Genomic DNA, 26,607 nt, shown 5'->3' on the forward strand with positions numbered 1-26,607 from the left:
TGGTTTTAGTTTTGGTTTTTATCATTTAATTGATTTGTTTAATTTAGGCAGAAAATGCCTTGACCCGGGGATCCATTCCTTGTCGGATGTTTTGCGCTTTCTACAGCACAGAATGGATAGCGGGTGTCAGCTATATGTGTCACGGTCACCAATCAAATGAGTTACTCGACAAAAGTGCATTATTGTTACTTAGCAACAGCATTCTTTGACAAAAGCTGTCCAATCAGTTACAAGGAATGTTTTAAGTAGTAACCAATAAAAATTGTTTTACAATCACCCGCCACTGTGGCTGGTATACAAGGCAAACTACCTGCCATTGGCTGGTGGCGGGTGCTAATTTCCCACCCTGTTATTACTTCTATGTATCCGTTTCTGACTTTCTGTGTGAGAGCGCCCTCTGGCTTCCAGTATGAATGAAACACATTAGAGCGGTCACGCAGCCGTCTCATGAACGCACTTCGCAGAGCTGGAGCAAGGAGAGTGTTTTTAGTTAAAGAGTGTATACACTTTTAGTTTTTATTTTTCTGAACATGACTGACCGTGTCGCTTGAAGACCTTTATTCATCGGCTAGGTCGTGTGGAGGCCTCTGAAGCTGCATAAATATGCATTTGGATCGTTCATTAATAGAGAAAAATCTTTGAATGTTTTCCTCCAAAACTTTAATTTCTCTTCGGCTGAGGAAAGAAAGTCATCTTGTACAGTCTCGAGTGAGTAAACAATCCAAAAACGTTCACTTTTGAGCTAACAATTCCTTTACGAGCGCGTGTGGTAAAGAAGGGGAGGATTGAGTTTTATCTGAGGCCTTTATGGAAAAGATTCTGATTTGTGGATTATGGGTGATCGGGACACACACTAACGCGGGGTTAGTTGTGACACACTTGTTTTAAATGCTTCAACACATGCCAAGCAGGACGAAACTTAGTGTATTAGTTACCATATCAACACTAAATAGAGAAAAAATTGCATCAAAATTCAGAAATCTTTGGAAGATGTCACTGAACATTTATTTAACCATTGCAAAAGTAGTTAATTTGTGTGTTTATTTAAAATTAGACAAATCTGATATTAATTTAATCTTGTATCTTAGGACTGGACGATATGGCCCAAATTTTTATCACAATATATTTCTTAATTTCGGTCGATACGATATAATTCTGATATCGATATGAACAATATAAAAGCATCAGGAAAAATTGCGAAGAACGCCCACAATGAATGTCCTGTACCAACAAACTTCTGAAATAAAAATGGTATAAATAAATTGTTAATATTTTATTTGTATTAAGCCTTCATACAAACAAGAAATGTGAAATCACGTCAAATAATAATAATAAGACTCAACTTATTAATATATCTTTAACTTTAAACTATAGGCTAACATAGGTTGATTATATTATTCTTATAGATTGAAAAAAGTGCTTGAGCTAGGGCTGAACGATACTGGGAAAATATGCGATGTTGATGAGTATTGTGATAACGATATTTCTTGCGATATAACACTTCCATAGAGAAATGCTATTTTTATTACATTTTTTTTAATCATATATGTAATGATCATACTAAAATAAACAGGTAGGCTAGTAGATATTCATGCAACACTTTGATTAATGGTTGTCTGTGAGACTCTGTTATTGTTACTTGGCATTTCATTAGCAGTTTTGGTAGATTTGGGCTTACACTTTCTGAAGTCTTCATATAGCTCCCTGAGGTTGTTGCGTTCCAGATGACTGTGGAGATTAGTTTCCTCTCGACGTGAGCAAAAGTTTTCGGCACGACTTAGTGACACCATCACTTATGTTCACATGTCGCGTTTTTTGCGCGTGCAAATTTGTTATTTCAAATGCAGGCGTGCGGCAAGCGCGCTCAAAATGGAAGCACATTTTTCCAGGCTCGCCTATGCCGCGACGAGATGAGAACATCTCAACTTTCAGAATTCCGCAAGCTCATGCAGGTCATGGTTGCATAGCAGCGACAGACGCAAGCGCTTGTGGAAAGAAGGAGATAGCGGCGTTGCCGCGCTTACCATGCGTTTTTAGGCGCTATATTTGAACAGCCCCTTACACAGTACCTGCATTTATGACACGTCTTCTCTATTGAAGCCAAAATATTGCCATATTTCAGACGTACAGTTCTCTTTAGGCACAGGTTCTTCGCTGTTGTCATTTTCCTTGCTTGTCTCTATTCCCGCCATTAGTCTTTATTTTCCACTCTCTGCTCTGAGCCACTAGGTTCCCCTTTGGGCCCGATCTAGCCAATAGCATAATATAACCTACTGGGGAGGCGGGTATAAAGATAGTGAGGCCCCATCTGATTGGTCGAATTTGGATTAACAACCTATGAATGCATGCATCACACAAATGCTTGGCACATAAAATAAATGCAATTTATCGCACCTCTCTGCGATACGGATATCACATACTGTTATCGAGATAACGTTAATTTTTCGATATATTGTGCAGCCCTAGCTTCAGCCAGGATAAAGAATATGAAAAGTGCTCAGAGTTGCTGCAGAAAAAAAAAAAAAAAAAGTTAGCAACAACAAAAACGTCTCTGGTTACTTGCGTAACCTATGTTCTCTGAATAGGGAACGAGACGCTGCGGATAGCGCAGTGGGATATTCTCTGAATGTGCCGATTGTCTGAAGCCCTATAGAATCACGCCAATTCATTGGCTGATGGCGCTCGCGCAGTCTGGCTCCGCCCCGACGCTCTTACGTCGCATCATTACATATTCGCGCGCGCGCCATCTGTCCTCAGATTTCTCTGCCGAAAAGGAAACTGTCAGCAGCGCGAGGAGCTTGGCAGCTAACGCAGCGTCTCGTTCCCTATTCAGAGAACATAGGTTACGCAAGTAACCAGAGACGTTCTCTTTCATAGGTTCACTCAACGCTGCGGATAGCGCAGTGGGAACGGACTACCAAACTCGCCAAGCTAGAGCGCTTTCCATGACTGGTACAAAAATAGACAACGACCAAGAGGAGTTCAAACAGAAAGAACCTGGGAACCCGGGGTCATGTCAAGATCCAAATTATAGAACCTTACAAAAGTGTGCGGAGAGGACCAGCCTGCCGCAACACAAATGTCCTCCAAAAGTGCTCCTCTAAAAAGAGCTTGAGAAGATGCCACACTTCTGGTGGAATGTGCTCTAATGCTAAGAGGTGAAGGAAAGCCATGCACCTCGTAAGCCAACGAGATAGCTTCTGTAACCCAGTGAGAAATCCTCTGCTTTGATGCAGCAAGCCCACGGCGGCCAGCACCGAAGCAAACCAGAAGCTGGTTAGATTTCCTCCAACCGCCTGAGCGGTCTACATATATCTTAAGAGAACGAACTGGGCAGAGCAAGTTAAGCTTCCTATCTTCCTCAGAAGAAAATGGAGGAGGGTGGAAAGCGTTAAGGTTAACCACCTGCGAGCGGAAAGTTGTGGAAAGAACTTTGGGAACATACCCTGGTCTCGGCCTCAAGGAAACCTTGACCAAGCCAGGAGCAAAGTCCAAGCAAGACTCGCTAACAGAAAGAGCTTGTAAGTCTCCTACACGCTTTAATGATGACAAAGCCAACAAAAGCGAAACCTTGAGAGTCAGAATCCGCTCCGGAGCTGACTCTAAGGGCTCAAAGGGAGCCTTTGTCAAACCCTCTAGGACAACAGAAAGGTCCCATGAGGGAACTCTAGGGGAGCGAGCCGGTTTCAGGCGCTTAACCCCACGCATGAAGGCCGAAACTAACCTTAGTTTCCCCAGGGGAATCTCGTCCGATTCCCTATGCGCTGCAATAGCTGCGACATAAACTCTGAGAGTGGTAGCAGCTGCTCCAGAAGCAAACTTCTCCTGCAGGAATTCCAATACTGAACCAACAGGGCAGTTAACTGGACTCCTATCATGTGCTAAGCACCATGTCTCAAACACCTTCCATTTGGAAGAATATAGCCTCCTTGTAGAAGGGGCTCTAGCACTCGCAATGGTCTCCTGAACGTCAGATGGGAGATCAGAACTTAATGCTAACAGCCTCTGATCGGCCAAACATACAGCTTCCACATGTCCGGGCGAGGATGCCATATCCTGCCCTGCAGTTGGGACAGCAGGTCCTCCCTGACCGGGATCTTCCAGGGGGAAGATTCCAGCAGAGGAATTAGCTCCGAAAACCATGGCTGGGACGGCCAGAACGGAGCTACCAGGAGGAGGCGGACTCCGCTCTCTCTCACTCTGGCCAAGACCGCCTGGATCAGTTTGATGGGCGGAAAGGCATAGAGTTTCCGCGTTGGCCAAGGGTGAGCGAACGCATCTATCCCTAATGGAGCCGGGGGACTCAGGGAGAACCAAAGCGGGCATTGGGACGACTCTTGAGATGCAAAGAGGTCCACTTCCGCTTCTCCGAAAACCTCCCAGATCAGGGCCACTGCCTGGCGGTTCAACATCCATTCTCCCGATCTGAGTTTCTGCCTCGACAGAAAGTCTGCTGCGAGGTTCAGAATCCCTGGGACATGAACTGCTCTCAGAGAAAGGAATCTGCTCTGAGACCACAGGAGAAGGTGACGCGCATGCCTGTTCAGGGTGCGTGACCGAGAACCCCCCTGTCGGTTTACATGAGACACCACTGCCATGTTGTCTGTCCTGACAATTACATGGTGTCCCTCCAGAAGAGGGAGAAAATGATGCAGAGCCAGAAAAACGGCTCTTAACTCCAGGCAGTTGATGTGCCAAGAGAGAGTCTCGCCAGTCCAGACGCCACATGCTGGTCTGCCCTCGAAAACTGCTCCCCAGCCGGTGAGAGAGGCATCCGTCGTAATCATCTGGCGACGAAATACCGCACCCATGCTGACCCCTTTTTGAAGAAAAAGAGGGTCCCGCCAAACTGACAGGGCTCGAAAGCAACTGCGCGATACCTTCAGTAGGCGAAGGGTTGGCCCGGAGGGCCGAACCCCTGAGAGCTTCATCCACCACATGAAAGGTCTCATGTGGAGCAGGCCCAGCGGTAGCACGGAGGAGGCCGCGGCCATAAGGCCCAGCATCCTGCGGCAAGTGCCCACAGACACATGGTGGCCTAGCGAAAAACGGGCCACGCATGTCGTCAGACTGGAAATCCGTGCAGGAGCCAATTGGGCCTGCATGAGAACGGAATCCATGTTCACTCCCAAGAAAACGGTGCTCTGAGCCGGAGCAAGAACACTCTTCTCCGAGTTCAACCTCAAACCGAGAGACTGGATATGACTCAGGACGATGTCTCTGTGGTGGGTCACTAACTCCCTGGATTGGGCTAAAATGAGCCAATCGTCCAGGTAATTTAGAATACGGATGCCCTGGAGCCGCAATGGGGCCAGAGCTGCATCCATACACTTCGTGAATGTCCTCGGGGCCAGAGCGAGGCCGAATGGAAGGACCCTGTACTGGAACGCTCTTTCTCCAAAGGCGAACCTGAGGAACTGCCTGTGTCGCCGTACAACCTGGATGTGAAAGTAAGCATCCTTTAGGTCTACTGTCACGAACCAATCCCCTGGCCGAATCTGAGATATGATAGCTTTCAGCGTCAACATCTTGAATTTCCCTTTGTAAAGGGCGAAGTTCAGTCGGCGGAGGTCCAGTATGGGACGCAAACCGCCGCCCTTCTTCGGGACCAGGAAATAGCGGCTGTAAAAGCCCCGTTCGGTTTCCCCTGAAGGAACCTCTTCTATCGCTCCTTTGAGAAGGAGGGATGAAATTTCCTGCTGAAGTACAGAAGCCTGAGTGGCGCTGTCTACTACGGTAGGAAAGACCCCGTTGAAACAAGGGGGATTGCGGCAAAACTGAAGAGTGTAGCCGAACCGAACTGTGCGAAGAACCCAAGACGATACCCCTGGTAAGCGCTCCCACTCTTGAAAGAAATGTGAAAGAGGAAGAGGGATGTTGTAATGCAGACGACATACCTGAGTGAGGGTGCCGTGTTGACGTTCGTGGGGTAGAGAAGTTGACCGTGCAGGAGAGCCCTTGGCGTCCTGGCACGTGATGGGAGGCATCGATGCTGGGGTCATGGTGACCAGGTCCGCCTGTTCCGGAGGAAAGCGAAAAGTGCCTCCGAGGATGCGACCGGCAGTTATAGAGAGTGTCGGGGGTGAGGGGAGAAAGCAAAAAGCGTCTCCTTCCTCCCGCACCGGGCTGAGTCGAGATGATGAAAAATGGCCTGCACTTCGAAACACTGTGAGTGGCGAAGGTGACAGGGCAAGGAAAGGAGAGCTGGGAGGTGGGCAGAAACGCTTGCGCGGTCTGTCCCAACCTTGAGGAAGCAGAGGAGCTCTCCTTTTTCCGACCGGAGGGTCAGGAACGGCTCTGGGCCGCCGGAGCGGTCGGTTTGTCGGACCGCTTCATCTGGAGGCGCTTGTGAGGCCGTTGACGGGGAAACGGGCGACCGCGGGCTCCCCAAACCGTGGTAGGTGGGGGATGCACCGGTTCGCTCCTCCTGGAAGAGAACTCCGGTCTAAAAGAGGGACGTTCTCTGGGTCGAACAGGGGAGGGAGCAGAAGGTTCCCTAGCCCTCCTGGGCATGAACTGTCTGAACGCGGCCGATTGGGATTTGGAGGAGCGGAATTTCTCAACCACTGTGTTGACCGCCTCACCAAACAGACCTGTTTGAGAAATGGGGGCGTCCAGGAGGAAAACCTTCTCCTTGTCACGGATCTCCGTGAGATTAAGCCACAAGTGGCGCTCCACCGCAACGGAACCAGCCATAGAGCGACCTATAGCACGTGCTGTATGTTTGGTGGCTCTTAAGGCTAAATCCGTAGCCTTACGAAGCTCCTTGACTGCTTCAGGGGTCATGCCATCGCCCTCGTCCATTTCCTTAAGGACGTCTGCTTGGTAGGCCTGAAGAATGGCCATAGTGTGCAGGGACATGCCTGCTTGGCCAGCCGCCATGTAGGATTTCCCAATTAGAGAGGAGGTAGTCCTACATGCTTTAGAGGGGAGGAGGGGGCGCGACTTCCAGGACGGCGCAGAGGACGGAGCAAGATGGTCGGCTAAAGTCTCCTCAATCGCCGGAACGGCGGAATAGCCCTGTTCCACAGAACCTACTAGGTTGGTGAAATCAGCAGCTGCCGCATTAGTGAGGCGCGCAGAGAAAGGCTGCTTCCAGGATCTGGAAATCTCGTGATGCAGATCACTGAAAAATGGCAGCTTTCTCCGTTGAGGCCTAGAATTAGGGCCACTGAGAAGTCTCTCGTCGAGTTTCGACGACTGAGATTCGCGGGGCTCGTCGGGCCAATCAATAGCGAGCTTCTCCGTAGCGCGCGAAAGTACATCAACGAGCTCCGCGTAGGCCGCAGTAGGCCGCGCTTCCTGGCCGCTAGGCGGGATAACCTCGTCGGCGAGAGTAGGCCCGAAATCCTCGGAGTCGGAAGCCTCGGTAAAAAGTACATCCTCCAGCCCGAAAGAAACCGCGTCGCGTGCTCCCGGGCTGGGGCGCAAATAATCATATGAAAATTCGACTGGCATGCCTCGCGCGTGCCGAGGGGAGGGAGGGAGAGAAAGAGCGGGGCTCATCTGCTCGAACTCCACATCCTCAAGCTCTACATCCGAACCCCAAGTCGCGGATCCTCGAGAGGCCTCGGGAGCGCGACAGGGGGGGACGAATGATTCCCTCTCAAAAACCGCGAGCCGCGATTTGAGGGTTTTGAGCAACAAATTTTCACAGAATTTGCATTTAGACGATCCTATGACTGCCTCGCGCGCATGTGAAAAACCCAAACATTTAACACACTTACTGTGCGGGTCGTCGTTAGCGATGTAACGAGCACATGGCGGAGAACAGCGTCGGTTTTCCATGGCAACTTCACCGTAAGGAGAAACAGAGTTCCGCTTGAACAGTCGCAGAAGCGCCGAGAATAATCCAGAAGTCGTATGAGCTTAGAAAAATCAAGAGCGAAGGGCAACGTGACCGCTTCGTTCTGAAGGCAGAGAAATCTGAGGACAGATGGCGCGCGCGCGAATATGTAATGATGCGACGTAAGAGCGTCGGGGCGGAGCCAGACTGCGCGAGCGCCATCAGCCAATGAATTGGCGTGATTCTATAGGGCTTCAGACAATCGGCACATTCAGAGAATATCCCACTGCGCTATCCGCAGCGTTGAGTGAACCTATGAAAGAGAACACAAGTTGCTGAGGGACATTTTAAGTGTTGATGACACCCTGAATTCAGTCAGATTGATTAATCTGAATAGCCGCGTTTCCACTGTCGGGCCAGTGCGAGCCAGGGCTTTAAACAGGCAGTGCCAGGCTAATAGCCTCGGACCTGGAGCACCGGGCCCAAAATCTGCTGCGTTTCCACTGTCGGGCCAGAAGCTCCACAGCGCTTCACTAAAACACGCCCGTAACGCCTCTCTGGAACGTCGTCACACTAACCCACATCTTTTCACCAACAAAATGGAAGTTTTATCAGAAAACTAATCAGAAGGAAATCACTGGAAACAGCGAGATCGCAAAACAAACATGATAAAAGCAACTGTTTGCTGGCATTTTTGTTGTTTACTTGAATATTTAAAACCCAAGCATCGATGTTTTACCACCACAGGTTTACAATAAAAAGTGATGCATTGATCACAATGAATTAATTTATATTAAAATTGCACATTAGTCACAAAGAAATAAATTAGGATGTGAATTAGGAAATAGAATGTGAAATTCTATTTCACAAAAGAAAGAGGACACACTTACTTATTCAGTTGAGGCTGTTTCTGTTTATTTGGTTACAGGACATATTTAGGCTACATCACATTTAGAAAGAATGATAATTTCTACAAATATGCCACTAAAAACACGACCTGATGAGCTTTAGCACTCTCTCGACTCCCAGTAGGCTACAGATATTTTCAGTCAGAGAAACAGAGGAAGCTCCTGAAAAAAAGTTGCTTTATTTTATGATAGTCCGGTATAAAGAGACGGAGACTGCCAGTAGGTTACTGACAGATATAATAAAAACATGATTGTGATAGCCATTATGATTTGTCGGATTTCTTCTTACCATGTTTACTATGGTAATGGTTACCGTGCATAGTCTTTTGCATCGGTATAAATATTTCTACCTTATACAGTAATCAGAATCCACATCAGATCACAAACTGAAGGCAATCAGACATGAAAGTGAGTTTTGAGGTAAACTATTTTAAAAGTCTTCAATGCTGATGTTAGCTGACAGAATCATCCGGCGCTGGCGTCTCCCGGCTCAGGTAAACTCCGCCTCTGTTCGTAACCACTCCTCAAGCCCGAGCTGGCCCGCTGTGGACCAAGGTATTCGACGGGCCAGAAGATCCTGGCCGTTGTGTGCCGTGCTGCTTATATTCACTGTTAACCCTTGCTGTAAAAAAAGGCCAAATTCTGACAATATCATACCATTTTCCATTAAAACAGTAATATACCGTAGGAAACAAAAATAGCTTACAGGAATATACTGTGAATTAACAGTGCTCAAAGTCAACACTCAGAGGCTGTTTTCCCAATCACACCCTATACCCTCATTCACTATTCCCTACATTAGTTCACTAATAAAGTCCCCTTGACAGAGTGAATGAAAAGAAGTGAGTGAATTGAGACACGGATGAACACCTGATAAGCAGAATCACTGAAGGACAGAGTAACAAGAACAGAAAAAAGAGAAACACAAAAACTACAATTGACTTCCAGCAACACTGAGTGTGAAACCAGTTTACAAACCAGTTTACGATTATTTCTTTCATACATGTACAAAAGTTCTTGTTGAGAATTAACAGAGATTTAGTTAATAATAAAGTTTGTTGTCACCATGATGGAGATCAGTACTTGCTTTAGTTGGTCACTTCACCCTTGACTTCATACCATTAATTTCTCTCTGACTGCTGTAACAGTGAGTTTATAAAACACATTTGTTATGGCAAGAAAAAGCCAAGAGGAAGATTATTAGGTGTTTTGGATTTTGTGATGATGTCACAAACATCCTGGACATGTCTGATTCTCTGATCTTTCCTGTATTTATTCTTTGAATTTATGGATATTTCATATTTAGTATATATCTGTGATTCTACAACATGAAATCTATAATTCTGTAATCAGGTCTTCTGAAGAATATCGTAATTATATAGTGCTTTAAAACATTTTGAACTCCTGCTTATCCTGGACACACACAGACATCAACAACCAGCACATGAATCTCAACAATGGTGACAATCAAAAGTTTCATGTCGCAATGCATGCTGGGTTCCAGGATAATATAAACTCCCAGCATGCACTGCTGCATGAATAAAAATTTAAAAAAAATATTGCCACCACTGTTGAGATTAATGTGCTAAATTGTGATATCTCTGTGTTTCTTTAAGACAGTGTAGCTCTGTTTTTTTTTTTGGGTTTATGCATGATATGTTAAAAAATGAGTCATTGTAATTTATTGTTGTGGTTTCACAGTGGTGCTAATGTAACACTCTTGATTGAGGATTAAACTCTGAACGAGTGAGAATGAATTTCCTTAGTGAATGAACAGGCAATATGATGATTTTGTCATCATAACTACATTCATTCATAAACTGTGTGTGCACAAGTGTGACTTGCAACAACACAGCTCAAGCAGCAAAAGAAACACTAATGTTTTAACATCAGCATCGCAACTAAAGCAAGCACTGATCTCTATAATGGTAACTTCAAACCAAACATTTTCAATTCAACATCTTAATAACAACTTCTGTAGATGTAGGACAGAAATAAAGTCATACTGGTTAATAATAAGTGTAATAATGTGTAATGGCTGGAAGTCAGTTGTAGTTCTTGTGTTTCTCTATTTTCTGTTCTAACAGCAGGTGTTCATCACTAATACTTAACAATCACTTACATATTCACTTAATTATCTCACTGCAACACTGTCTCAATGTTACTTTTACTCTTTGTAGTGTGGATTTCCCTGTGGGGTTGAAAGGGTTAACAGTGTAAGATAAAAAAAAAGTCACACCCACAAAATGTATTTTAACAGTAATAAACTGTAAGTTATAAAACAGGTATAAACTGGCAACACTGTTGCCAGTAGTTTACTGTAAAATCTTGTTTTTTGGGTCACCGTTGTGCAGAAGAGTAGAGCCTGTGCTTCAGTCCAGGAGAAGATCTACAAACATTGATGATATGCTGCATGTTGCTTTATTTAACAGGCGGTGACTGTGCAGTTGCTGGTCCAGTGGAAATCTCTTTATTTACAAGAGTTTTGTTGTGGTTTCAAATGAAAGAAGTTCACAGTAATACTTTGCTCATGTTAGTAATGCTTTATACATTTTAGTTAATACATTTAAATGACAGTTGGTCAATTTAAGGTAGTCGGTTTCTGCAAGTGAAAGTAGTTAACTCGAGTTTTAGTGCATTTTTACAGTAACATACTGTAGATTAACAGTAAATTACTGGCAACAGTGTTGCCAGTATTTTACTGTAAAAAAAACCCGGTAAGGTCTAACAGTGTTTATCACTAGGGCTGTGCGATATATATCGTGAGATTGTTATGCGCATCTCGTCAGTAAAGCCGGTTCCTTGATTAGTAGTAAATCACCATCACCTGCTTTCAGATGAAGCGGCATTTACTACAAAGAGCCGTAATTAACTGACAAGCTGAGCCATATCGCATTAATATCGCGGACGTATCGCCAGCGATACTTAATGCGATATGGCTCAGCTTGTCAGTTAACTACGGCTCTTTCACAGCAAAAACTCCAGTGTTAAATTAACACTCCTGGGAGTGTATGAGTCCACACTCAAGAGTGTTTAAGTTAATGAGATAATTAAGTGATTAATTTAGTGATGATTGAACATTATTGAAGACTCCTGATGTTAACAAGCAGAATCACTGAAGGAGAAAATCACAAATTGTAAGTTACCATTAAGGTGATGGGTGTTTGCTTTAGTTGGGCTCTAGACCATTATATGTGTACTTTAGATTTTATTTGGCTGCTGTATCTGAGTTATAACTGACAGATAAACAAAGAAAAAAAAAGTGATCTGATGGTGTAGGTATTATGACAATCATCATTTGAACTTGATCACTGAACTCATTAAAATCCTTCTTCTGACTTCGATTTATGTTGTTGGTTAGTGAATCTGCATAAATGCCCAGCATTTTTGATGTAATATAAAGGATTTCTTAAAAGTTGCTTAAAAAAAATAATCATTCTTTTAGGCACACACAGATTTCAAGATTCAGTCTATGCATCTCAACAATGGTGAGGAGCAGAATATTCAATTAGGAAAAGTAAATTACATAGACAATTCAGATCATAATTTATTCATACCGCAATGCATGATGGGAGCCATTAATGAGTTGTGATTGGTGGCAGCCACTGCAACATGCTTTATTATTGTCACCATTGTTGAGATTCACAGGCTGATTATTGATGTCTGTGTTTTAAATGAATTTATCTGAATGTCTTTTGATCAGAACAATGTTTATTAAATATTTAGAATTATAAGTAAAATACTGATAATCATAGGCTGAAGAATCACTAAACTGCAGCTAACAAGTTAAACCAATCTATCTCAATAAGTTTCCTTTTTCAAATCACAGCATGATTATGTCAAAACATAACCAACACTATAAGATAGATAACATTTTACTTTGTTCATTTAACTGTTATAAATCAATAACAGCAGACAAACAACAGTAAATATTAAAGTAAACATATAATGGTCTAGAGCCCAACTAAAGCAAACACCCATCACCTTAATGGTAACTTACAATTTGTGATTTTCTTCTTCAGTGAGTCTGCTTGTTAACATCAGGTGTCTTCAATAATGCTCAATCATCACTAAATTAATCACTTAATTATCTCCTCAGCCCTAAATGCAGCTCCATCTGAAAGCAGGTGATGGTGATTTACTACTAATCAAGGAACCGGCTTCACTGACGAGATGCGCATAACAATCTCACGATATATATCGCACAGCCCTATTTATCACACAGTAAAAATGAAAACGGAAACGTAGCCCATGCCTGTAATGTATATTGAAATATCGGAAATGTGTTTAAAAATCATATCACCGTTATTGAAAAAAATTATATCGCGATATTGATATTGAATTATTTTCCAGCCCTATTATATCTGTTATTTCAACAGTTGATATGGTTCTTTAATGCTGATCTAACCAGCAGAAAACACTTAAACCAGGGTTTAAATCCCAGTTGCGCTGGAGGGGAAGATTGTAACACTGCGTTACAATGAGCCTCTATTAGAAATATGCTATTCTATTCTATTCCATTCTATGCTACACAGCAAAATCCCCAGTGTTAAATTAACACTCCTCAGTGTTTATATGTGTCCACACTACAGGGTGTTAAAAATTAACACTGAACAGTGTTGAAGTTAATGAGTTAATTAAGTTAACACTGAAGCAGTGGTGAAGTTAATGAGATAATTAAGTGATTAATTAAGTGATGATTGGCCATTAGTGGTGACACCTGATGATAACAAGCAGACTCACTGAAGGAAAGAGAAACAAGAACAGAAAAAAGAGAAACACAAGAACTACTGACTTTGAACCATTATTGCACTTATTATTTTACCAGTTTGACTTTATTTCTGTCATACATCTACACACGGTCTTATTTAGATTTAACAGAAGTTTAGATGGTAATGTTTTATGGAATGTTTCGTTTCATGTCACCATTATGGTGGTCAGTGTTTGCTTTAGTTGGGCTCTTGACACTTTATTATTAAACATTAGTAGTTCTCTGGCTGCTCCGACTCTGTGCTTATAAAGCATATGTGTTGTGGCAAGAGAAACTATGATTTGGGCTGTGTTTCCTGAAAGCATCACAAGCCTAATTTGATCGTATAGACCATTTGTTGCAGTTGGTCTTCAATCAAGTTAAGTTTAAGATGCTTTTGGAAATTCAGCCCTGGTTATGTTTCAATGATGAAATTACTAGTGACCTGTTTCAATGATGTCACCCATCATTATAAACTGATTTATCCAATTGTTTTATTAATTTTTCACTACAGTAGTTACTTTCAGCCATGTTTTACAGATCTGAATGATTTAAAATCACACACAGACATCAAGAATCTACATATGAATCTCAACAATGGTGACAATCAAACAAATGCTTAATGTTGCAATGCATGATGGGAGCCACCAATCAGAACGCATCAATGGCTGACATCATGCATTGCAGCATGAATAAATTATGCAGCTGAATTGTCCTGTAATTTTCATTGTTTTTTCTGTTTGCTTTTATTTTGCTATTGTTTTGTTCTGACTTTAGTAGCTTGTTTTGTGATGTTCAGAGTTGATCTGTTTGTCACTAGTTTGTTTATTGTCACCATTGTTGAGATTCATATGCTGATACTTGATGTCTGTGTGTTTAAATACAGTCACTTCTTTGCTCAAAGTATTTTCAAAATTTTTTATATTGCTGTTGGATCTCAAAATGTAGAATCTCAGAGCTACAATCACCAATACTAAAACAAGACATAAAGCATATAGTCAATTTAGACTCTGAATGACATCAGTGAATCAGGACACTACATGATAATGTTTTTATCATCAAAACATATTGTGAGCAGGTCATGTTTTCTCTTGCAGTAACAAATGTGCTTTATAAACACAGAGTTGCAGCAACCAGAGAAAAACTATTGAAATATGAAAAGTGTCAAGAGCCCAACTAAAGCAAACACTGACCACCATAATGGTGACTTGAAAAGAAAAATTCCATAAAACATTACCATCTAAACTTCTGTTAAATCTCAAGAACTTTTGTCGATGTAGAAAAGAAAATAAAGTAATAAAAGTCAGTTTGACAGAAATAAAGTCAAACTGGTAATAATAAGTGCAACAATGTGTAATGACTCGAAGTCAGTAGTTCTTGTGTTTCTCTTTTTTCTGTTCTTGTTTATCTTTCCTTCAATGATTCTGCTTATTAACATCAGGTGTCACCACTAATAGCCAATCATCACTTAATTAATCACTTAATTATCTCATTAACTTCACCACTGCTTCAGTGTTAACTTAATTAACTCATTAACTTCAACACTGTTCAGTGTTAATTTTTAACACCCTGTAGTGTGGACACATATAAACACTGAGGAGTGTTAATTTAACACTGGGGATTTTGCTGTGTATACTTTTATGAATTCTATTGAGAAACCATGAGAAAAAGGTGAATAAAGACTGAGTCAATGTTCATAAATTATTCATTATTTTGTTTTGAACTATGCTGTATAACTGTGTTTTGTGGTGTGTTTGTTGTCTCAAAAATATTTTATTTTTAATTATTTAAAAAAATGCCATTATATGAAAAAGTTAAGAATTGTATTTTATTGACAAGATATTTGAGTTTGTCTTGGATATCTATTTTTTTTATTTTTTTTTATTAGATCAGATAACATTTTAAGCTGTCACATGGTCATGTTACAATGTGCCCCTCACATGTTAGGAGGGGCATGTTGTCACATTTCACTTCCATTCTTTCGGGGTATATCAAGAAAAAAGTATACACTGTATTAATGAATGCGGCGGCGGGATTGCATAAATATACATTTATTCAGCAGAGATCTTTATTGAAAATGAGGAGAATAATACAAACATATTGCTAAATCAAAGCAGAACACAAGCACAGTCATTAATACAAGTTACTAACAGTATTTTAATTTGTTCTTTTGAAGAGTAAAATGTATTCTGCTGCTCAGTATTGGCAAGTTACAATGTAATTAGTTACTTTTTTGTTTAAAAGTAATGTAATTACATTTTTTAAATATCTATTACTGCCTTTCAGGCACTTCACTTGAGTTTCACATTTCTAAAATACATTTAGTGGAGAAGGCTTGTAAATGAGGCTTATTTTCCTCTGCATAATAGACATCCCATTAAAACACCGACATTTATGACATTTATAATTGTATTGAGCCAGAACCTGTTCTAATAACTGATCCATAACCTGTTCAATGACACTGAATTATTGCACGATTTTTCGATTAATCGTTTTTTTAAATGTGGTCGATTCAAAATCGATTCTCAAACATCGATTCTTTTTCGATCTATTAGTATTACCCAAAAGCTATTACCCAGTATTAGTTTTCCTCCACTGTTCATAGGCTTGCAAACTCCATTTTATAGCTATTGCTGTGAGATTTTATGTTTGTTTTATCTTAAATCATAAAATAACCTCAACTAGTGCTGCACAATTAATCCTATCGCAATCGCGATGTCAAGCCTACGCAATTATTTGACATGAATGTCCTGAGTGTGACACACAGAAAGACTCGCGCTAATATCGTGCGTGCGCACAAGACAGCCCAGAATACAGTTCTCTTTCGCGCTTGAACGAACAATAACACACACAATTATGCCAAAATGTCTTTTTGTCGAGTATCTTAATAACATAAGAGCAGTCTTATGATGAACGTGAAGAGTTGTGACTCGTGAGAGAATGAGGCGCGCGTGAGATCCGCCTCTCTGTTAACAGCGGCTGCTCTTAAAGGGACAGTACACACTAGCCACTAATTATCTCTGTCGTTAAAGTTAATCAAAGAACAAAGGGAACAGAGAAAAACACTCACTGCTCTTGACTAAAGAACTTTTGTAACTTTAATAAGGATTAGTCTATATATACTTTATAATTAATGCAGACAGACTGTTTGATAACTTTATTCAATTTCTGCCTATATCCTACCTGTTAGACAGGAAGGGCACAGGTAAATATGATTCTGTTTTAATGTACACAAGTGGACCTAAAATAAAAAGAGTTTAATATACAGGTTTGTAGCTCTTAATTTCTTTTTATTAATTAACCACTTGTAACTATGTTCACTTTTTAAAATAAATAAATATAGGATTTGTATTAAAGGTGCCCTAGAATGTGAAATTGAATTTATCTTGGCATAGTTAAATAACAAGAGTTCAGTACATGGACATGACATACAGTGAGTCTCAAACACCATAGTTTTCTCCTTATTTAAATATCGTTTTTGAAAAATACCCCTGAAAAACAGGCGAATCTCCACATAACACCGACTGTGACGCAACAATCGGGATCATTAATATGTACGCCTCCAAAAATTTGCATATGCCAGCCCATGTTCAATGCCAGGCGAAACTGCACAGCCGAATCATCAGAAGTTCTGCAGGTGAAGAAACAAGCAGGAGGATCATAGGGAAAATGGCAGATCTGTCTATAATCTATCTATCTATCTATCTATCTATAATCGGATACCGCTACAGTTTAATTCGAAGTTGTTAGTTGCTCTGCCCATTTCACCACGGACTGTTTTTCTAACCTGGAACATATATCAAGCAGCCAGGCTTCTCTTGGCGTCTCAAACGGACGAAGGGGGCAATTTCAGCTAACGTTATATTCCCGCAAGCGGTAAGTAGTGATTTTATTAACGATAATTTACACTGTGTTATCTAGATCCAGCGTGATATTGTTTTTTCCTCGAGAGACATCGTGGCTTGCAAACGAGCGAACGAAGCATGGCAGTTGCTCAGTGTTTGGATGTACAAATGAACACAAAAATATTTTTTTAGCTCCTTCATCCGAGCCTCTGGAGAACCAGTGGGTTATGTGAATTTCTGATGTGTAATTGTTCAAGTTCAGACAGATAATCTTTCTCTCAAAGTCGTTCAATACTTTTTATGCATCAGTAAATCAAGCTAACGCTCAACTTCACGTAGTTTCTCGCAGAAACTGCATTGCAGTGATAAGATCTTCATTCACGCGATCAACAGGCTGTCATCTGCTCAATGGTCATCACTGCAACTTTTTATGTGATGGGAATAGATCTAAATACTTAAAAAACTTCTCACGATTCGTTAATCTCGATAGCTGTAATAGTAAAAACGTATAATAGCTGTAATAGTAAAAGTTTTCCAGATAGTTCCACATGTAATGCCAGATATTTCATATGCAAGCATGTCAGCCAATCACAGCAGTGGGCGTTTACTCTGAAGTCTCACAGCAGCCAATCACAGCAGTGGGCGTTTACTCTGAAGTCTCACAGCAGACACGCCCCTTCAAACTGAGTGTTCAAATCAAAGGATGAAATCAGGCTAGGAAATATGCCTTTTATTTCTTAATTATAACAACTTTAGATCTAAAAAACATACTAACATTATAAGGGCACCCCTGGAAACATTATAAAATAATAAAACAATCCATTCTAGGGCACCTTTAAATATATATTCATTGAGTCGAATCGAAATCGAATTTAGAATCGAGAATCGAATCGAATTGAGAGCTTGCGAATCGAAATCGAATCGAATTGTGACATCTGAATCGATACCCAGCCCTAGATTTGAGTGAAAAACAACTCTAATGGTAAGTTTAGTTTGGTGTGTTGCTGTGTTTGACAGATGCATAATCAGAGTGAGTCTCGTTCTTCCTGAAGGAGACTGTAGCGTCACTGAGAGACTCTTCATGCTTCTGGAAACTGACAGATGCGTAAAGGTCCCTGTCAGAGGGGATTCTGGGTAACTGGACTGTCGAGTAAAGTGGATTCTGTGAATCGGAGGGGATTGTGGGTAACTGGACTGTCGAGTAAAGTGGATTCTGTGAATCGGAGCGGATTGTGGTGAACTGGACTGTTGAGTAAAGTGGATTCTGTGAATCAGAGGGGATTGTGGGTAACTGGACTGTTGAATATAGAGGAGTTGATGCAGGATCTGAGTCTTGAACCTGTAAGAGAAGCAAAATCCCAAACATGAAGTCTCAGTTTAAAGGTACAGCAAACATGCCCACTTATCTGACATCATGAAGTAGATCAGCTCTGAAACTCACCATTTCATGATCTCCGGTCTCTCTTCTGTCTGATGATGAGATGATGCCTGTGTGAACAAGAGCCACATCTCAGACTGAGAAAATGAGAGATAATTTAACTGTGTGTATTTCTGAACAGCAGAGGGCGACACACTCAGATGTACTAAATGTGCAGTGTGTGTGTGTGTGTGTGGGTGTGTGTGTGTGTGTGTGTGGGTGTGTGTGTGTCTCACCATGTTTACGGTTGTATTTTATTTTGAGCAACATGAGCACTAAACACACAGCCAGCAGGATCAAACCCACAGAAACCACAACTATCACAGAGGAACCTGAAATCACACAAAGAGATTTTCACAGAGAAACAAGGTGAGAATGTTACGTTCAGCTACATTCTTACACATGCTGTACTTTAAATGCTTATATCATGAGATAACTTTGAACTTAAAATGCGAAACGGATATACCAGACTTATCCTGGGATGTTTTTCTTTCAGGGTCAGATGACGTTGTTTCTGAAAATACACAACCATCTTTATCTTTATATCATAAGATCACTTTCAACTCAAACTGAGCAACGGATCTGCTGGATCTTACCAGACTTTTCTTCATCCTGGGATGTTGTTGTTTCTGAAAATACACAACCATAGAGAGTATTGGTTCAACCAAATAGAGAAACAGGATCTGTTAAAAAAAAATCACACAGAGGGATTTTCACGGAGAAACAAGGTGAGACTAAGACCAACGCATTCTCATCCTAGGGCGTCATATACTGACGCTTTTGACATTTTGTCTACATCCAACGCACATGGCACCCTTTAGTGTCAATATGAGACGCAGATAGCTTTGTTCGGTTATGGGTAGGTTTAGGTCTGGGGTAGGGTTAGGGTTAGACCGCTAGGAGGCGCCTTCTGGCCCATATCTATCTGCGTCTTATATTGACGATAAAGGGTGCCATGTGCGTTTGATGTAGACGAAATGTCAAAAGCGTCAGTATATGACGCCTTGGGATGAGAACGGGCTGACTAAGACACCATGTATGAGTATTCATACACATGCTGTACATCCGTCACTCATCTTTATATCATAAGATCACTTTCAACTCAAACTGAGCAATGGATCTGTTGGATCTTACCAGACTTTTCTTCATCCTGGGATGTCTCACTTTCAGGGTCATGTGACGTTTCTGAAAATACACAACCATCTTTATCTTTATATTATAAGATCACTTTCAACTCAAACTGAGCAATGGATCTGTTGGATCTTACCAGACTTTTCTTCATCCTGGGATGTTTCTCTTTCAGGGTCAGGTGACGTTGTTTCTGAAAATACACAACCATCTTTATCTTTATATCATAAGATCACTTTCAACTCAAACTGAGCAACAGATCTGCTGGATCTTACCAGACTTTCCTTCATCCTGGGATGTCGTTGTTTCTGAAAATACACAACCATAGAGCGTCGATGGTCAAATTTATTAGAGGAACAAATTCAGTCATTATTTTCTCGGATCATCTGTGGAACACAAATGTGATTATCTGAAGAATATTTTCTGTACATTGATAACAGACAGCAACCAGACAAAAAAAGCCATTAAAGTGCCCATGTGACATTTCATTTCAAGTCACATTTATTAATATAGGCTAGTGCTTTGCTTTGAGAGATTTATTGTCTTTTATTTGCAGTTGATTTCAGGCTGTGTGGCTTTAAGTCAGTTGTAATGGTCGTTTCATTTTCTGAGAGTGCAAACATGACGTTGAACCAACATCACATTGTAACATTGACTCAGCGCCATTACCACTGATTTATGGATGGAAAAAAAAGAGATGTTGATTCAGTACAGTTAACATTGACACATTAACATTATTTTGATGGTTGCTGTCTATCTGGGACCCTAATCAAACACACCTGAACCAGCTAATCAATGTCTTCAGGATTACTAGAAAGCTACAGACAGGAGAGTTTATCAGGGTTGGAGATAAACTCTGCAGGACAGTGGCCCTCCAGGACCGAGTTTGCCCATCCCGCTGTATGAGAATGGTGAGATGTCACTGTGATCATGATCTCACGTGTTGACTGGGAAGGAAACATCTAAATGTGTCTGGTGTTGGGACATCTGCTAACAGTTTATCACTGCACAGGTATTTCAGAATTCTTTTTACCCTTGAGCGAAGACAAAGAAGTATGTTGCAATGATTATGCGAGGGCCATAAAGCGGCTCTATAAAGACAATAGAGTGAGTATTCAGCTCAATTCAGTTCAGTGTTGATTCAGTTCAACAACAGTGTAAATGTTCAAATGTATGATTAATTGCAAATAGCAAATTCGTATCCGATGATATCAAGTATGTGCCAAGAGGGTTATTATAGTTTTGCATTTTTCATTAGTTTTTATTTGTATTTCGTTTTGACCTTTTGTTTTCAAATTCAGTTTAGTTTTAATTCGTTTTTAAAGTGGGTTTGCTAGTTTAGTTTATTTTTTAGTTTTTGAAAATGCTTAGTTTTAGTTTAGTTTTTATTAGTTTTAGTGTTAGTTTTAGTCTTTTTTTGTAATTTGGGTTATTTGTCAGGGGCAAGATAAAAAAAAAGTCAGAAAAAGCATTGTGTAATAATAACTCAACAAAAACATCATACAATTTTAGAAAAAAATTCACACCCCATTGAAATTCCTTTACCTCTTACAAAATCCACACGCTGTACCAAAAATCTACACATCTTCTATACAGAATTCACACCCTATACAAATACCACAGCTGTACAATTTTCACACCCACCCTATATACTAAATGTACCCTATACAGTCAATAGCCTACTCATCTGGATTGAAGCAGCAAACATTAAGTGTAAAAGTAAAAAAATGACATAACATTATTTAATATTTGAATCACAGCTTATAGCCTATAGTGTTTTGGCATCGACAACCACAACCAAAAAGTGCATTTTACCTCAAACTTGCGACTAGTTAACTTTCTAAAGAAGGCGCAATCGCTTCTCGGGTCGACATTAACACACTGACAAAATTATATTCAGAATTTAAAATATTTTTATACCACTTTTTAATGTGTGATTGTGTAAAGGTGTTCAGGAGATATCAACCTTTCGCGAACTTGCTTTCAACGTCGAACGAACACTCGTTCTCATGGAGACGCGGTGTGAACGGAGAGGAGGGGCTGTGTGTGTGTGCGTGTGCGTGTGCGCGCGCATGTGAGAGACAGAGCGAGAGCAGGTAAAGGAAATGCAGCTGAACGAATATGCTGCGTGTTTTAAATAGCGTTAAAAAATAAAAGACCTTGACAAATACGAAAACTAAGGACATTAACTCTATTATTTTATTGTAGTTAGTTTTGCCAAACACACATTACAGTTTTAGTTAGTTATCGTTTTTTTGTAATGCCTCGTTTTTTATTTTTATTTCAGTTAACGACAATGTTTTTTCCCACCTAGTTTTCGTTTTTTCGTTCACGATTATAACCTTGGCCAAGACACATCTTTTCAGTGCATAACGATTTAAATTCAGATAAACTATTTCAGTGAATGGAAAAGAGCAGCAAGAATGTAAAAAAAAAAAAACATATTTTGTGCTACAAAAAAAAAAAAAAAAAAAAAGTGTGTTTGAAATGACAGTAAGGTGAGGGTTATTTCTGCACATCTGTAAACAGAAAGGCTTTCTCTGTGCTAAACTGAAAAAAAAAAAAACTAAAGCACAAGTTGTACTATGGTTTTGGTAGCTTCCGGTTCTCTGTGGTTTTCATGTTCATCAGGCTGAATCTGCAGACTTCACCACATCATGTTGCTTTAAAGGGACAGTTCACCCAAAAATGAACACGCAGTAAGAAGAAAAGCTGCAGAGAACCGTGTGTGACTCAAGCATGATCTATACGGAACAAAAATATATGGGAATATACTGCAAAATATAATGTGATATATTTACATAATATATTTACATATATGGGAAACTAGTGCATGTTTTTCAATATACTGCAATATAAAAATACATATAAACATTTATAAATTAGGACAAAAATAGCATTACATGTAATAATCAAAAAGTTTATTATTGCACATTCATATTCCCATTTAAATTTTAATGTATGTTCACTGTTCACACACACACACACACACACACACACACACACACACATAAACACATTCATGGAATGAGTTACAACATATGTCTAGTTCCCAGCATGCTTTGCTTCTGACTGTTAAAGGAGAGTATATTAAAATTAAGAGTTATTTAATGTGTTTTGCTCAATATTAATATAGAGGGAGATTTGTTAGTGTTTCATTTTCTATTATTTTGGAATTTAAAAGGTTTTCTGGTGAGTTTTTGTGGTTACCATTGTGCTGAAAGATATTTTACCTTTAGTAACTTTCAGATGCAAAATGATATTTATATGTTGATTTATGACATCATTAAAAGTCAGGAGGGATTTACATTCCTTATTTAGAGCTGTAAGGATATTTTCATTAAAAAGAAACTAAACTCACCTTGAACATTCAGCTGAATCTCTTTAATGAAGGTTATGTGAGTAACTGATGGATCTGATCCGTCTCTCTCCACTCCACATAAATAAACTCCACCGTCCGCTGCAGAAATATCTCTAATGGTCACAGTAAAATGATCTTCATGACTGTCAGACAGACTGAACTTCTCCTCAGATGATCGTGAACTCTTCAGAACATGGACAGGATACTCGTTCAATCTGTAGAAAACTTTGGTGTGAGTTTTAAACTTCTCATCATATTCACAGCGGAAAGTGATCGTCTTTTGTCCAAGATACCCGTCCCGGATAACAGACGTCCCACAACGAGACTCTGAAAATGATTTCAACAAAACTTTGTGACATGAACTTAAATCTTAAATATTTTTAGTGTTATTAAAGGTGCACTAGGGAACTTTGTCCTCTCTATCGCCATCTCTGTGTGAAACATACAACGTCATGTTCTCTGTAGTGTTTTTTTTTTTTTTTTATGTGTATTGTGGTTGTTTTTAGGTATATTTATAGTTGCCTGAGATCAGAGCAGTGACATCCTACGTCAAGACATACTGACAGAAAAACACACATCTGAAAATGTAATCTGAACACGGAAGTTATATTTATTTATTTATTTTTACAGAGGAAACATGAACATGCAAAGAAGAATGACATACAACATAAAACTGACATTTTCCGTGCATAATCCAACCTGACAGCTCGAAATATGGATTATTATTATAACCTGACCGTTTTGAATCGGTGTAAGGCATGGAAACTCAAAATCTTCCGTACTGCACCTTTAATACTATAATAAATAATTGCTGTAGGAAGTTATAAAGTGTCACACATACCTTTCTTCTCCACTAACTTAACTTTACGACACCATGTCTGATTGTTTCCACATGTATATTCCCCATAATCCTCTCTGCTGAGGTTCCTGATGAACACTGTGAAGAATCTGCTGTTTTCATCATCATACAGAGCGAATCTCCCGTTATAAACCCATCGCCTCTGAACATCAGCACTGATGGCCATCTTACAGCGCCTGTCTCTGCAGAAATACTTCACTTTATACTTCACTTGCTCTCCTTCTTGTACATGTACTTGAACATTAAACTCCCTCCAGTGCATCCAAACACACTGAAACAAAGTACTTGACCTGCCAAACACAAGTTAATTTGCTCTGGGTTATTATATATCATCAATCTGGGTAATATAGTATATTATTTGACCCAGACTGAGCAGTGAAGGACTGACCTGAGATCAGGCAGAGGGTGATGAAGATGAAGATGATGATGGCAGCCTTCATTCCAGATTGACTTCAGTCTCAGATATCCAGAGAAAAACCAGATCTGATCCCGATCCAGTGAAAGCAAGAACTGATCAAATGTGTTTCTTGAATGTGATGTAAGTCACTATCATTAGAAGTGCACAGATCCTCCGTCAGTCTTTCTCACGTTTCTTCTTCCTTATTCTGGTTCCACCCAGATCTGCACTGTTAACAGGGCGGAGAGTGTTGAGATATGTGTGAAAGATAAGCAGAGAAACACAGAAGGCAGAGGACACATCCGTATATTAATATAAACATATACATTAAGAGTGACAGAAGGGTGTAAAGACTTCATCCTGCATTCATCATGAAAACCACAGAGAAACTGACGTGTGTGAAACAGTTTTAGTAGACCTCAGTCATCTTCAAACTTGACAACATTTCCGGTAATTGGGCATACAGACGCACTGTGAGAATCTAATGTGCTTTAGATGTTGTGAAAGATCTCTAAGAGATTACTCCTGATATAAGAGCACTTCTAGGCCTGGTTTCACAGACAGGGTTTAGATTAGGCCACGATTAGGCCGTGGTTAAATTAAGACATTTAAGTAGCTTTTATAAACGTGCAAAAAAAATATTCCTGATGTGCATCTCGAGACAAAACAACAACAGTGACATATTTGAAGATGCCAGTGCAAGTTTCATTTAAAACAGACATTTTAGCCTTGTCTTTGAAACTGGGGTCAAGTGTCATTTATTACGATCTATTTGTGGATCCCACATTATTTCATTTCTGCTTTCAGAGGAAATAAAAAATAAAAAAAAAAACCCACATCTTCTTGTAAACATTTTCTCTTGACACACATTGAAGGTTTTTTGCAGGTTTTCCCACTTACAAAGCATGGAGAAGTCTGTCATTTTTATCATAGGTACTCTTCAACTGCGAGAGATGGAATCTAAAACAAAAATCCAGAAAACCACATTGTATGATTTTTAAATAATTAATTTGCATTTTATTGCATGACTTAAGTATCATATAGTATATAAGATCATAAGTTTCCTGTAGTTCTTGACCAGGTGGTTCTTGCCTCCTCGTTCCATCTGCACTCGGCCGCTAACGTCCGGATTTCGATGGAGTAATCGGAGACGGTCTTGATGTTCTGCTGAAGGTCGGCGAGCTGACGAGCTGCTTCGCGGCCAGCGACCGCCCAATCGAACACCCGCCTCATCTCCTCCCCGAGTGCTTGGAACGAGGAGCAGCAAGAGTGCTGATTTTCCCACACCGCCGTTCCCCACAGAGCCGCGCGCCTGGAGAGCAAGGTCATCATCAGTGCCACTTTAGACTGCTCAGAAGCGAACGTCACTGGCTGGAGAGAGGAGTAAATAGAACACTTTGTCAGGAAGGATCTGCAGAGATTAGGTTCGCCGGCATACCTCTCTGGTGTGGGGATGCACGACTGTGGCCGGTTGATGTTGGAAGAATCCGGGGGAATGGACGGCGGGGCTGGCGCAGTGGGAGCTCTCAGACGTTGTAATTGAGAGGTGAGCTCGGACACCAGCGTTACCAGAGCCTGTATCGCCCGACCAGAGGCAACAATGTGTTCGTCCTGCCGATCCATACAGCGCTGGCAAACATCTCTTCCCTGGGGCACTCGCTGAATCCATCACTTGGTCAGATGGTTCTGTCATAACTTGGAAGGAAACAGTCAAAGGATTCAGTTGCAAGTGAACAGGTCAGAATGGTAACGCAGGGACGCAATGGGCAGACGTAGACGCAGGAACAGGTAGAAAATCCTCCGGGAAACCTCAGGAAATCCACTGAATGGAAACAGGACTGGAATGCAGGAGAAACACGGTGAGTAGTTCCTTGGTGAGCCTCAACAACCATCTGACAAAGACAGGACGAGGTAACAAACAATATATAGGCCATCCTCATTCAGAACAGCTGGCGCTAATCAGCTCATCAGCCGTGATGATAAGCCGTGCCCACTCACACAACACGCACACACATAGCGAGGACGAGTCAATGAATCCATGAAACGTGACAGTTTCACTTCCATTCTTTCGGGGTATATCAAGAAAAAAGTATACACTGTATTAATGAAAATGGCGGCGGGATAAATATACATTTATTCAGCATAGATCTTTTATT

General features: G+C 40.8%; 1 protein-coding gene across 1 annotated transcript; it reads right to left on the reverse strand.

Moving 5' to 3' along the window:
• Positions 1–15,481: 15,481 nt before the first annotated feature.
• Positions 15,482–26,348, reverse strand: LOC307146338 (uncharacterized protein). The gene is made up of 11 exons (XM_079850239.1): positions 24,443–26,348; positions 24,037–24,344; positions 23,196–23,522; positions 20,110–20,142; positions 19,974–20,027; positions 19,841–19,891; positions 19,303–19,335; positions 19,173–19,220; positions 18,943–19,038; positions 18,731–18,777; positions 15,482–18,628 (listed from the first exon to the last, which is right to left on the reverse strand). The coding sequence occupies exons 2-11, from the start codon at positions 24,314–24,316 to the stop codon at positions 18,278–18,280; spliced, it is 1,320 nt and encodes a 439-aa protein (XP_079706365.1). The 5' UTR covers positions 24,317–24,344; positions 24,443–26,348; the 3' UTR covers positions 15,482–18,277.
• Between the last annotated feature and the right edge of the window lie 259 nt (positions 26,349–26,607).

This window comes from Squalius cephalus (genome assembly GCF_949319135.1).
Source record: "Squalius cephalus genome assembly, chromosome: 2".
NCBI classification, from domain to species: domain Eukaryota; kingdom Metazoa; phylum Chordata; class Actinopteri; order Cypriniformes; family Leuciscidae; genus Squalius; species Squalius cephalus.